Raw genomic sequence first — 11976 nt, forward strand, 5'->3', positions numbered from 1 at the left:
AGAGAACTACAGCACATCCTATGTTCATACAGTCATGTGTTAGCTGTTGATCTGCGAATCGCGTTAGCATACATGGTTGGTGGTTAGCCGGTGCAAAATATCCACCGCTGCAAGACCAGCGGCAGTGGAGGAGCGCAGCCATCCTTCCAGAAATCTGCAATACGGCTCTTGGCCGCCACGAATGGCATTGGAGCGGCAGTCATCAGTCAGTGACTTGCAGCGCGAAGCCTTCTGACCGGGCATTGGCAAAAGCGATGACAGGGAATGCTGACAACGTCTAGGGGTCAGTGGCCATCTATCCCGAACAGCGAAGCGTGACTGTATTAAGACTAGGTCAAAGAAGATTTAGATCTCAACGATGAGGCGATGTCAGCGAAGGAGGGTGTCGTGATGACGCGACAAGAGTGGTGGACGAGGGAAGACGTGACGAGGCTGGAATTCCGGGGTTCGGCAGCAAATGTCCGTGCATGCCCATCATCGCTCTTTCAATCACGTTCATCCGGCATAGCTTTTAGCCTAACTTCTCCACACTGCGACTTTAATATCAAACTTCATCTATTACGGCATCTCTGTCGGTCTTGTCTCCGAGGCACATGCAATGTAATGCACCTGCCGCAGATGAAGTCTGGGTCAGTAATTGCTTGCGCAATATGGCCAGGTTGCGGGCAGACGCGTGCTTGCATGGAGCCAGGCTAGAAGACACCTGGCGCACCGCCCACAATATCCCTACACACACGCATGTTTTTACGGCCCCAAAAAAGGAATTACTGCCATGGACCCCAGCCGTGCACACCTCGAGCATACAGTGAATCTGTCCTTCGGCTCTACTCGAGACGGAAACGACCAGTGGCCTGGTAGGTAAAAGGTGCGGTCAAATCACGAGTCCTGTAATACTCTGAGATCGTTGCAATACATTGCTCTCACATGGCAAAAGTCATAACACTACCGCTTCTCAAGTACAAGGACTAGCCAAGACCCTTGCTGACTATATGGCTATAAGGGCATGTTACGTATGCGAAGTAGTCCAGGAGGACGGCAATAACTATTCGAAGCCTCTGATCGAGCTATGCGCCGCGTCATGTTCTGCATCAAGTTGAGCTACAGGTAGAACTCCGACTGCTGAGGCTAAGAAGGGAGAAAATCAATAGTCCCTTGATCGTTTACTGCATCTGGACCAATGTCCTCCCAGTGGCGTACGAGATGATATCTGCCGAGACTTCTTTATTAAGCCGTCCAGGTTCCTCACAAAAAAGTCTCGTCAGCACGTTGTTCACTTCGCGTTTCACGATGGCGTCTTCCGGTCTATCGTCACTGCGAGCATGCGCACTCACATGCCTCTGTCTCTTCTTGCAGCATGTTTCGGCGTACGTGGGAAGTGCCACGGTATCTAGCACGATCCTGGTCATTGCACGCGACTCGACATCGGCCATCAATGGCGCTACGCTTGGCCTCCAGGGTTACGGCATTCCTTATGAGATCGTCACTGTTCCCCAGGCTGGTATCACGAATCTTCCCCTACTCAATTCCTCGGCTACACATGGCAACTATGGTGGCATTGTCACCATAAGCGAAGTGGGCTACAACTATGGAGACCAATATTACAGCGCGCTTACTAGAAGACAATGGAATGATCTGTATGCATATCAGACCAACTTCGGTGTGCGAATGGTCCGTCTCGATGTATTCCCCACTGCCGACTTTGGGGTCGTCAGCAATGGTGGTAATTTGAACGATGAGCCGGTATCCTTCACAAACAACACCGGATTTACCACGGCCAACTTGAAGCCGTAAGTCTTGAAGCTCGCGACATTCGGATCAATACTGACTTCAACCACAGCAATGTAGACGTGAGTATCGCGAACATTTACCACACCCCTGCGACAATTGTAAATTCTTCAATGGCATGGGAATTTGCCAAGTTCTCGGGCAGTGGAACAGCTGCAGTCGTCAACCAGATAGGTCCTCGTCAACAGATGGTATGGTTTTTACCTTTTGCCCTAGATTGGGCACCCTCGAGTAACATCCTGCAACACGCATGGATTACCTGGATTACAAGAGGCCTCTTCGTTGGCTTCAGGAGAATCTACTTTAGCACACAAGTAGATGACATGTTCCTGGAGACGCCTATGTACCGACCTGCAGGCGTTAACTATCGCGCCAAGCCCGACGACCTTTCGATGCATGTCACTTGGCAGGCCGAACTGAATGCGAAGATGCCTACAGGGTCTGAGTTCTTCATAGAGATCGGACACAACGGTAATGGCGATATAGAGGCCTCTACGGATACGACTGAGGGCGGGAGGCTTTGTAATCCTGCATACGCGATTGAATACCCTGATCAACCCGACGGTAGCCCAGAATACACAAAGCCTCCTGGTACAGGCACCAACATCTGGCCTGCTACACCTTCCCAGTACACATGGAGCCTCGAGTGTGCGGAGATAGATGAACTAGAAAACTGGTTCGCCGACGAGGAGCAACGCGACGCCTTCGCGCACATTTCGCATACCTTGTAAGCCTTTTGTATATCCAGTCTCTGCACCACTGACTCGAAACCAGTTCGCACGCCGACCTGACCAACGCGACGTACTCCGATACATCGAAAGAGATCACGTTCAACCAAGCCTGGCTGAAACAGGTCGGCCTTGATGCTGCTCAACGCTGGAGCGGGAAGGGTATCATCCCGCCTGCTATCACTGGTCTACACAACGCAGATGCCATCAAGGGATGGATGGACAACGGGATCGTCAACGTGGTAGGAGACAATACGCGTCCAGTCCTTCGCAATCAGCAAAACACTTTCTGGCCATTGACTACCAACGTTGAGAACAATGGTTATGCAGGACTCAACGTCATGCCACGCTGGGCTACACTTATCTATTACAACTGCGATCTTCCGGCTTGTACATTGCAAGAATGGATCGATACATCAGCAGGCAAGGGAACATTCGACGATCTAATGAATAACTCTCGAGACACCGCGATACGCAATCTTTTCGGGTTGCATTGGGACCCGTAAGCGAATCATATTTGCCGCATCACAGAGTTGTACTGATTTGCAATCTAGGTACATGTTCCATCAGGCCAATATGCGCGTCAACGACGTTCCATCTACCACCGTGAATGGAAAAAGCGGGCAGTATTCGCTACTCATGACGTGGATCGAGGTCATTTCTGCTGAGATGATGCGCCTGTATGTAGATCTTGCTTCATGAAAAGATCCACCGACTAACGCACTATAGAACTACCTGGCCTTTCAAGACACTCAAACATGATGATCTCGCGCAGCAATTCATCAATCGACAAACTCGCGACCTATGCCGACCAAGCTTGACATGGACAGCATCTGCAAACGGCGCCAGTATCGAATCTGTTATTGTATACACAGCTGGAGGCAATAAGTGCGGAACGACGATACCCATCACTTTTCCAGGGGCTGTGACAAGCACGACTGGTGCAACCAAAGAGCAGCTTGGAAGCGATCCTCTTACATTGTGGGTATCGATGAGTGGCGCAAGCAGGCAGTACAAGTTCTCAAAGCCCATTCCGCTGTAAAACTAAGCGCATGTAGTGGAAAACGCGGTACAAACGGCTGTCGCATTTTTCATCTTCAATGTACATGTTTTGGCAGTAGCCAACTCCACCCTAAGATCCCTACTGCCTTTTTGTTCGCTTTTACCCTGTATATGCGCTCACTACTGAGAGCCTGCGGAATTTAGGCGGTCATTACCGACCCCTGATCCAGCCCCACACCTGCATAGCCACTTCGCCAATATGGATGAATAAGGCAACCAAGTTGGCGGGGTGGCAGCGCCTCAGCTCGCTACATGGGCTTATACCAACTTCCATATCGTCAAAGCCACAGTGTGACGTTATTCCCTAGTGTTCACGCTTAAATTCTCTGCTACTCTGACCCTGCTTCCTGGACATCATTCAAACAGCATCTGTTGGTGATCGTTCGCTCTCTATTGCACGATCTTCCAGCCAAGAGCATGTTTCTGCAACACGCCACACCCGCAATATCACTGCATGAAAGCTATGCCATATGCAGTTACTGTCCGTCTTACATATAACAGCTTTATATTAACTACATATGCAGCGCGGCGCGCTGCGCTGCGCCGCTTGCGACGCGTCCTTTCATGAGATTTTGGGACTATTGAATTTTCGATAGGTCTGGAGGCTGTTGCGTATGAATTATGGTCGCATTGAAGTTTGGAGATAAGCCGTGCTTAGGTATACGAGAATTTTGTTAAAGGAATCTTCGCGTCTGAGGTGTGTCTAGCAGCAGCTCAACCAACAGGGCGTACTAGCAAACCTCGACCTTCTCTTTCTAGCGACCAACAACACAAGCACGTAATGGATGCGAAACCCAAACCGAGGCAGCCATGGTCTTTGCGGCGCAAGATTCTTCTCGCAGTTCTCATCGTAGTCTTGATACTCGCGCTCGGCTTGGGATTAGGTCTCGGTCTTACCTTGGGACAGGGCGACGACAATAACGACGACAACTCCTCTCCACCAACACCTCTGCCAGCACCAAACACCACACTACCATGGGTACCATCCGTATCGGATACTTGGCAAATCATCCTTTCTCACCCGCCCATCCTCTCTTCCTCTGAGACCAGCACAACCCCCAACGTCAGCATCTTCGACATCGACCTCTTCGACACGCCGATCGAGACAATTCAACAACTGCATGCTATGGACAAGAGAGTGATATGTTACTTCAGCGCAGGAAGCTACGAGGACTGGCGGCCTGACGCTTCAGAGTTTACAAAAGAGGATCTAGGACACGACCTAGACGGGTGGCCAGGCGAGAAATGGTTGGACCTGGGGAGTGAGAACGTGAGAAGGGTGATGAAGAGTAGAGTAAATTTGGCCAAGAGCAAGGAGTGTGATGGTGTTGATCCTGATAATGTTGATGCTTACGTGAGTACTTGGTTTACCGTTGAGGCTTTCGAACCTACAAGACTGTCGCTGTGCTAACTGCGATGTAGCAAAACGATAACGGCCTCTCCCTCACCCAGAATGATTCAATCGCTTACATGCAGTATCTATCGGATATTACTGCGCCTCTGAATCTTACGCTTGGACTTAAAAACGCCGGAGATATCATACCAGCTGTTCTACCCATTGTACATTTTAGCGTCAATGAAGAATGTGTAAAGTACGGTGAGTGCACCACTTTCGCGCCATTCATCGCTGCGGGGAAGCCCGTTTTCCACATCGAGTATCCGGATGGGGCAGGCGCAGAACAGGGATTGCAAGGTGATGCAGTAGGGCAGTCCTGCGACAGAAAGGGGAAAGGAGAAGGGAGCGAAGGATTTAGCACGGTGTTGAAGAAGATGGAGTTGGATGGGTGGGTGGAATACTGCGATCGGCAGGTTGAAGTCACAGATGTAGATGAGAGTCTTGGTAACCACGACTAGAGGATACGAGCCACAAGCCATCCTTGAAATATTTCAACTCTCAGATCCTGGGTTTTCTTCCTGGAGTAATGCGACAGTGTGTCTCATGCCGGTTAGAGGCGTGTGATTGGAGTAGGAGTCACGTAAAGACTTACCAGGCTTGCTGACATAGCATCTCTCGTGTAGCAACTTCAAAATCGTGATGCAAGGTTGTCTCAGCACCCACTACATCAACGTAGGTCTTTCAAAGACCATGAGTTTCGATATTACCGGCGAGCTGAACTCCAAGGCGAGATTTCATTCTTCCACATCTCCTTTACCCCAGCCTTGCGACCCTGGGTATGTGGAACATGCAGTATACGTAACCTCGGATTATTTGACTTGGCATTTAGCCGCCACAAAACCTGGAGAAACCTTGCTTATACCGGTTCGCTGTGCCTACGTCGAAATGAGCCATGGCCGTTGATCTGACATAGGTGGCACATGTTCGAGCATCACCAGCTCAGTGGTGGAATATGGTGTCACCGACTTTTGCCCATTTGACGCATCAAGCAGGAATCATGCATTCAATCGCGGTACGGGTCCGGTATACTAAGGGGCAGTTACCGACCGGTTGAATGTGATCCAATATCCGATGCAAGTGGAGTGGGAAATCTGGGGCGGCTGCGGTAGCTGTGCTCGGCATTGAGCTTGCTTATTCTTGTGGTGAAAACCGATATTGATTGTTTCCTGGTCGGATGAGTGTACAGTCTTCTTTGAACCGACTTCCCATATGGCTGACGTGGCATAGAAGGATGGCTCGCTCTGCCAACTTCAGACCTCGATCTTCTCCGCAGATTTCGATATGAAATGGTGCGTTAGTCGCCAGATCCACAACGCAGAATGTGTGGCGGGCGGATAGGTTCCCTATTTGCGGAAATCTTACCTCCAAGGCACCAATGCACAGTGCAGCCAGGATCGCAATGCACATCTCGCAGGCAATACGAAACACTTAGTTTGCCAATGGGTCGGGATCTCTAGAGGGCCGTTTGGATCGACGTTGAAGACATTCGGGTCGTTTCCGACCTTCTTAAACTAGCCAGCGGACCCGGAGATGCGTTACACAAATCCTTCCCTTACATGCAAGCCACAATAGACGGCCGATCCGTGGCACCGGGTACAATACGAGCTTTTGAGAATCTGGAGAAGGACGTGTGTATGCGATCATGCACATTCCTATTGCCTCCTCGGTCGCCGGGTCCTGATGCGTATATCGGGATCCGCTTGGTGTAGTTGAGGCACCAGCACGCGGCCCGGATAGACTCTGTAGGATACCGGAAATGTTTGTTGAGAGATACATCTATTCATACGCATGATCCCATCGGAGCCTCGACCAACAAGAGTATATGGTGAAGCGGGTCGATGTCGTCATTCCGTGAGGCTGATCACGCCAAAAGGCGCAATGTCTTGTGTCGCTGTCTTGTCGTGAGACCTCGACCAGCCAATACTCTGAACAGCTGTAAGTAGCGATGCATGTAAGATCTCAATCGACTGGTCGCTCCCACGCACCCCGTCATTGGTGGTGAAATTTGGGGCTTGGCAACTTGCTCTCGGACCTGATCGATCGAAAATGCAGCGGAGGAATTCTTTCGGTACAACTAAAGTCGTATGGCGCGAGACAAGGCCCTAGCATACGCTGCTGCAAGCGAAGGATCGAGGCATGACATAGAGAGGTTTACACTCCGTGACACAACAGTCATGGCGGCATTACTTCGGACTTCCACCCGTTCGTGCAGTATGAACAAGGTACTCCTACGGAGAGCCGCCGGCACTTAGCCTCTATTGCATCGCGAAACAACCGCGGCATTTCTCCAAGGATGACATACCCCAAAGAAAGTGTCTCAAGTTTCGAAGCCTGGCACTTCGCTTGTGAAAAGGCGGAGAAGGGCATGGGCCCAAGCATTGCGAAGCAGAGATTGCATATCGAAATGAAGGCCAAGGTTGAAATAGAGTATACATGCAGCCCTAGTGCAGGATGAAAGGCTTAGCCTTTCGATCCGGGGTACCGCGCAGGGGTTCGATGAGCTAGATCTGCCGCCTAAAGCGGCAAACAGGGTACGGGTCGGGGTAATGTTGAAGCCAACCGTCTTTGGACTTTTTGGTTTCCGAATTACCAGGTCAGATTTTACGATGATCGTTGCTTGTTTGGAGGCGGCGCTGTGGAGTTGGAAAAGTGCTTCTTCGGCTTTCCTTGGATTCAACCGACGGCATGGCGGACCGCTTGTGTCACAGAAGGACTTGGTGCATTGCGTGTACTACCTTTGGTATTTTCCACTTGGACGCGCTGTCGGCTCTTCCCCGGAGAACTCACAGTGGCGCATGTCAACAGTCAAAGACATGTATGTCTTGGGGCGATCGATCCACTGTCATCCGCTGATTCTGGTTCAACAAAGCAGCCAAGTGTTCGATGAATGCAGACACAACGCCATCAGAGTTGGTAGAGTCCGAGCCAGCCGTCAACCAGATGCTACGATCTACAGCAAAAAGTTGCAGTAGCGTACTAGCCGTATCGATGGTTGTCAGATCTGGTACAGAATGCACAAGAAGCGCGAGTTTTTCTCGATTACACAAGGCCGTCCCAGCGACAGGTCCGGTACTTTGAGGGTTGCTTCATCGAAATAAAGAGGCTCTGGAAGGGCGCCAGGGTTGTGGACGGGAGTGCAGAGTTAGCCTTATGCTCACGTAACTGCCGGGATTGAAGTTTGGGTATTTCGAGGCGCGTAAGTCACTCGGAAACTCCTGGTAGAGTGGATGGCACCACAACAAGGATCCAGAAGAGCCAACTTCCGCGTTCGTTCGTGCTACTAATGCAAAGGAAAGCGGGCTCAGCTTACCAATATAACTGTCCTTTAGTCCGAGGCTTTCTTCAACTGCTTGAGGAGATGCTATCAAAATACACAGCATGGGTCGAGGCGTACTGTGTAGGTGTCTCGTCGACGAAGATGCCGCCCAACGCTAGTGAAGAACTGTATTCTCCCTCAGACCGAAGAGGCAGCAATGTCGTCAAGTACAGAACTCAAGTCCCTAGTACACCACGTGGTTGCTGCATAGCCGATAGTGCGTACATTGCTGAGCAAGTTGAGCGCCTCGGTGACTGTTGAATACTCTGCGTTCGGCAATGCGCCCTTCCCGGGCCCATTATGTATGTTGATTACGACTGTAGACTGTACTCGAAAGAAATGACGATACTCTTTGGGTAGCGGATGTCTTTAGCTACGGTATGACAAGTAACAGTAACACGAAGATACCGTGGCATACACACTGTAAAGGGCGTCCCATACGCCTGCCAAGGGACAGACGTAGAGCGGAAGAATCACCAAGCCACGCCTGTCCATAGCTCTACTTGGAGCGCGGCTAGCTAAGAGCGGACGACGAAATATCGATTTCGGTGGAGATCAGTCAACGGAGAGCAACACCTGGAGAGATACAGCGAGAGAGTGCTGACGGACGGCAATGTGGAATGAATCCTTCCGTAGTATGCTTGGGCACCGAGAACAAGCTTAACGCATGCCGGGATCGGGTATCGAAAGAAGCCTCGCAGTATGCCCACGTTGGATCTTTTGTGGCCCAGATGATGGTATTTTCAGAAATTAGAAGACGCGGCAATGCAACCCACACGGGTACGTATTGCGCGCTCGGTCATGCAAATTGGACAGGGATGGTTAGCGATGCGAGAGTATATTTCGAGAGTGCTAGACCTGAGGAGACTCCGAAACTGATGAGTCGGGATGAAGAGGCCGCATCGTGCCAAGCAACGTAAACGATATTGACGGCGCAGGAAAAGTCAGACTCTGGCGCCTTCTGCCTAATTGATCGTGAGTTGAGGCTGTTGTTGAGTGGTGGCATCTATAAAGATTTTCGGGCGTATCGAGAAAGGTAGCGCCGTAAAGATCAACAAATTCTCTCCTCTTCATCCATTCGCTAAGCAATCGTGTTTATCCAACATGTCGTCATTCTCTTCGCAATATTCGCCGTCGCCTCCTGTGACACCAGAGGTACTCAACACACCATCAACAGAGCGATCTGTGCTATTCGACGACGAACTAGTTGCGGATCCTCTAGACATCAATGGAACTAATCCTGCTTTCATCATGGTCGTTGGCGGATTGGGGTATATTGGCTCGCATACGGTATTGGAATTGCTCAAGGAAGGCTATAACGTCCTGGTCATCGACGATTTGAGCAACTCGTACGAAGACGTCTTGACAAGAGTACGATCTCTTGCCGCGGAATACTGCGCAATGCGGGAGCGTCGAATGCCAGCACTACACTTCCGTCAGCTGGATTACAGAAGCGCACAAATGAAAACCGTATTGGCTAGCTATTCATCATATTCAACCGTCAACAAGCCAGCACCTATTGGAGCACGTTATCCGTACTCGACACTGCAAAGAACGGATTCCGGCATTGACATGGATATGGATGACGCGCCAGAACCTATCGTTGAGCGGCAATGTAGGATATCAGGTGTCATCCATTTCGCAGCGTACAAGTCGGTGGAAGAGAGCATCCGGATGCCTTTGAAATACTACAACAACAACGTTTGCGGACTCGTTGACTTTCTTGCCTTGCTGGAAGAGTTCGACATCAAGAATTTTGTGTTTTCGTCTTCCGCAACGGTATATGGCGAGGGCGCTAATTGCGGACTACCTCTTCGCGAGGAACTCTGTGTCCACCATCCGGAGTCGTTCGTAGAGAACGATGGAACGGAACGTCGAGTTTTACCAGGAGTCCTAGGCCTCACATCGCCTTACGGACGATCGAAGTTCATGTGTGAATCCATCTTGGCAGATCTGGCACTCTCTGACCCCACATGGTCCATAACCGCCTTGCGATACTTCAATCCGGTATGTACAATCAACACTCGAGATACGGAGACACAGCTAACGGATGCAGGTTGGTTGTCATGAGTCTGGCATCCTGGGTGAAGACCCTCGGCAGAAACCAAGCAACCTGATTCCAGTAATTGCGACGGTCTTAACCGGCATCAAGCCAGTTTTAGACATCTTTGGTACCGATTGGAACACCCCAGATGGAACAGCCGTTCGAGATTTTATCCATGTAGTGGATTTGGCTCGAGGCCACATTGCAGCTCTGGCAGCTTCGACAGCTGGGCACATTAATGCACCATTCAGAACTTACAATCTCGGTAAGTCAGAGCTCTTGGAAAAAAAAAAAGCGCAAGCCATTCTAAGGTCTCATACTGACTCCGACCAGGAACAGGGCGAGGACACACCGTTCGTGAAGTACTCCAAAGTTTGGAAGATGCATCTCAACGGAAGATTCCAGCCAGAGAAGTTGGCCGGAGGGCGGGAGACGTCGGCTTCTGCGTGGCGGAGGTGCGACGTGCAGAGACCGAGCTGCAGTGGAAGGCAGAGAGGTCACTGAATGACTGTTCTGGTGATGTGTGGAACTTCACCAAGGCTCGATGCCCAGAGTTGTAGTTCGATAGCCTTTCCGGCGGCTCTGGACCTGTTTTCTCCAACGCTCATTTCCTGCATTCTCCAGCATCGGCGGCATTCCATCAAAATAGATATCATCTCAATCCAATACCCAATTTCCTCAACTGATCAACCAATGCAGATGCGACGATCTTGTATGAGGACGTTCGACGAATCAGTGTTCTTACGCACCAGCACCGAGGTTTCCACGACATGATCTATCGGGCTCGAGCGCGAAGTCCAAAAGACGGAAGTATTCTGACGCGACATGCTTCCATGCTCTTGTTCGTTGCGGCCATGAATCGCCACGAGGCTAACATTGTTCAGGAAGTTGCAGCCACGTCCAGGAAGTGATAAAACCAGTATCGAGCGTTAACAAGCTCTAGAAGCTTCGAGCAGGTCCGCCTCCTTTCATGTCCATCCAGCGTTTAGAAAACCTTCTTCTGACCAATCCAAACTGCGCTTGAATTGCTTTTCCTCGTCATGTGGGTGGGCTCGTTACTGGTATCAGATAAGGCAAAGTCAGCATAGCGAGCCAAGGCGACCTTGCATCGGGGCGAAATCCTAGACCGAGGCGAAATCCTAGAGGCAACACTCGGTTGCTACGACGCTGCCCGCACTGCGTGCGAATCACATTTCGTCGACTAAAAAGAACGCCCAATCGCATCAGACAGATCATGTGGCAAGCCCGCTACTTCAGCTGGGTCGCTACACTCAACCCTTTCCGCCGAACTGTGCGCAACAACCACTAACCCCACGATAAACTGCCAGAGCGAAGAGCGGACTGTGAGCTAGCAACGCGGCGGTGACGGGAATGCGCCCAAAAACGGCCCAGTAATCGACGACGGCATCTCCGTGTAGGCACTTTGCGGGACCCGATTCGCCAATCCCGCGTTTCAAACCCGGTGGGCTTGCGTTGAATCGTACAAGCGAAGTACAGGCGACGGCAGGATCCAACGGTGCGTCAAAGGCGACGGGGTTGTCCGGGCCCATGTTCGACGGTGCGATGATGAGGTTGCACAATACATGTTGTCCTAAGCTGAAGAGCTGAATGAGGGCGGTCGCAGAGGGGCCGAAAAGGGAGGCTG

The 11976-nt window shown here is 50.9% G+C and overlaps 3 protein-coding genes across 3 annotated transcripts; all 3 read left to right on the plus strand.

Moving 5' to 3' along the window:
- Positions 1–1287: 1287 nt before the first annotated feature.
- Positions 1288–3555, plus strand: J4E82_006041 (uncharacterized protein; the record flags this gene model as incomplete). Its single annotated transcript, XM_051732301.1, has 5 exons — positions 1288–1787; positions 1838–2512; positions 2560–3015; positions 3068–3193; positions 3243–3555. 5 exons carry the CDS (start codon positions 1288–1290, stop codon positions 3553–3555), a joined length of 2070 nt encoding a protein of 689 aa, XP_051587876.1.
- Positions 3556–4356: 801 nt separating this feature from the next.
- Positions 4357–5429, plus strand: J4E82_006042 (uncharacterized protein; the record flags this gene model as incomplete). Its single annotated transcript, XM_051732302.1, has 2 exons — positions 4357–4929; positions 4998–5429. 2 exons carry the CDS (start codon positions 4357–4359, stop codon positions 5427–5429), a joined length of 1005 nt encoding a protein of 334 aa, XP_051587877.1.
- Positions 5430–9391: 3962 nt separating this feature from the next.
- J4E82_006043 (uncharacterized protein) lies at positions 9392–10891 on the plus strand (the record flags this gene model as incomplete). Its single annotated transcript, XM_051732303.1, has 3 exons — positions 9392–10294; positions 10344–10596; positions 10665–10891. The coding sequence occupies 3 exons, from the start codon at positions 9392–9394 to the stop codon at positions 10889–10891; spliced, it is 1383 nt and encodes a 460-aa protein (XP_051587878.1).
- Between the last annotated feature and the right edge of the window lie 1085 nt (positions 10892–11976).

This window comes from Alternaria postmessia (genome assembly GCF_024291825.1).
Source record: "Alternaria postmessia strain BMP 2775 chromosome Unknown scaffold_34, whole genome shotgun sequence".
Lineage (NCBI taxonomy): Eukaryota > Fungi > Ascomycota > Dothideomycetes > Pleosporales > Pleosporaceae > Alternaria > Alternaria postmessia.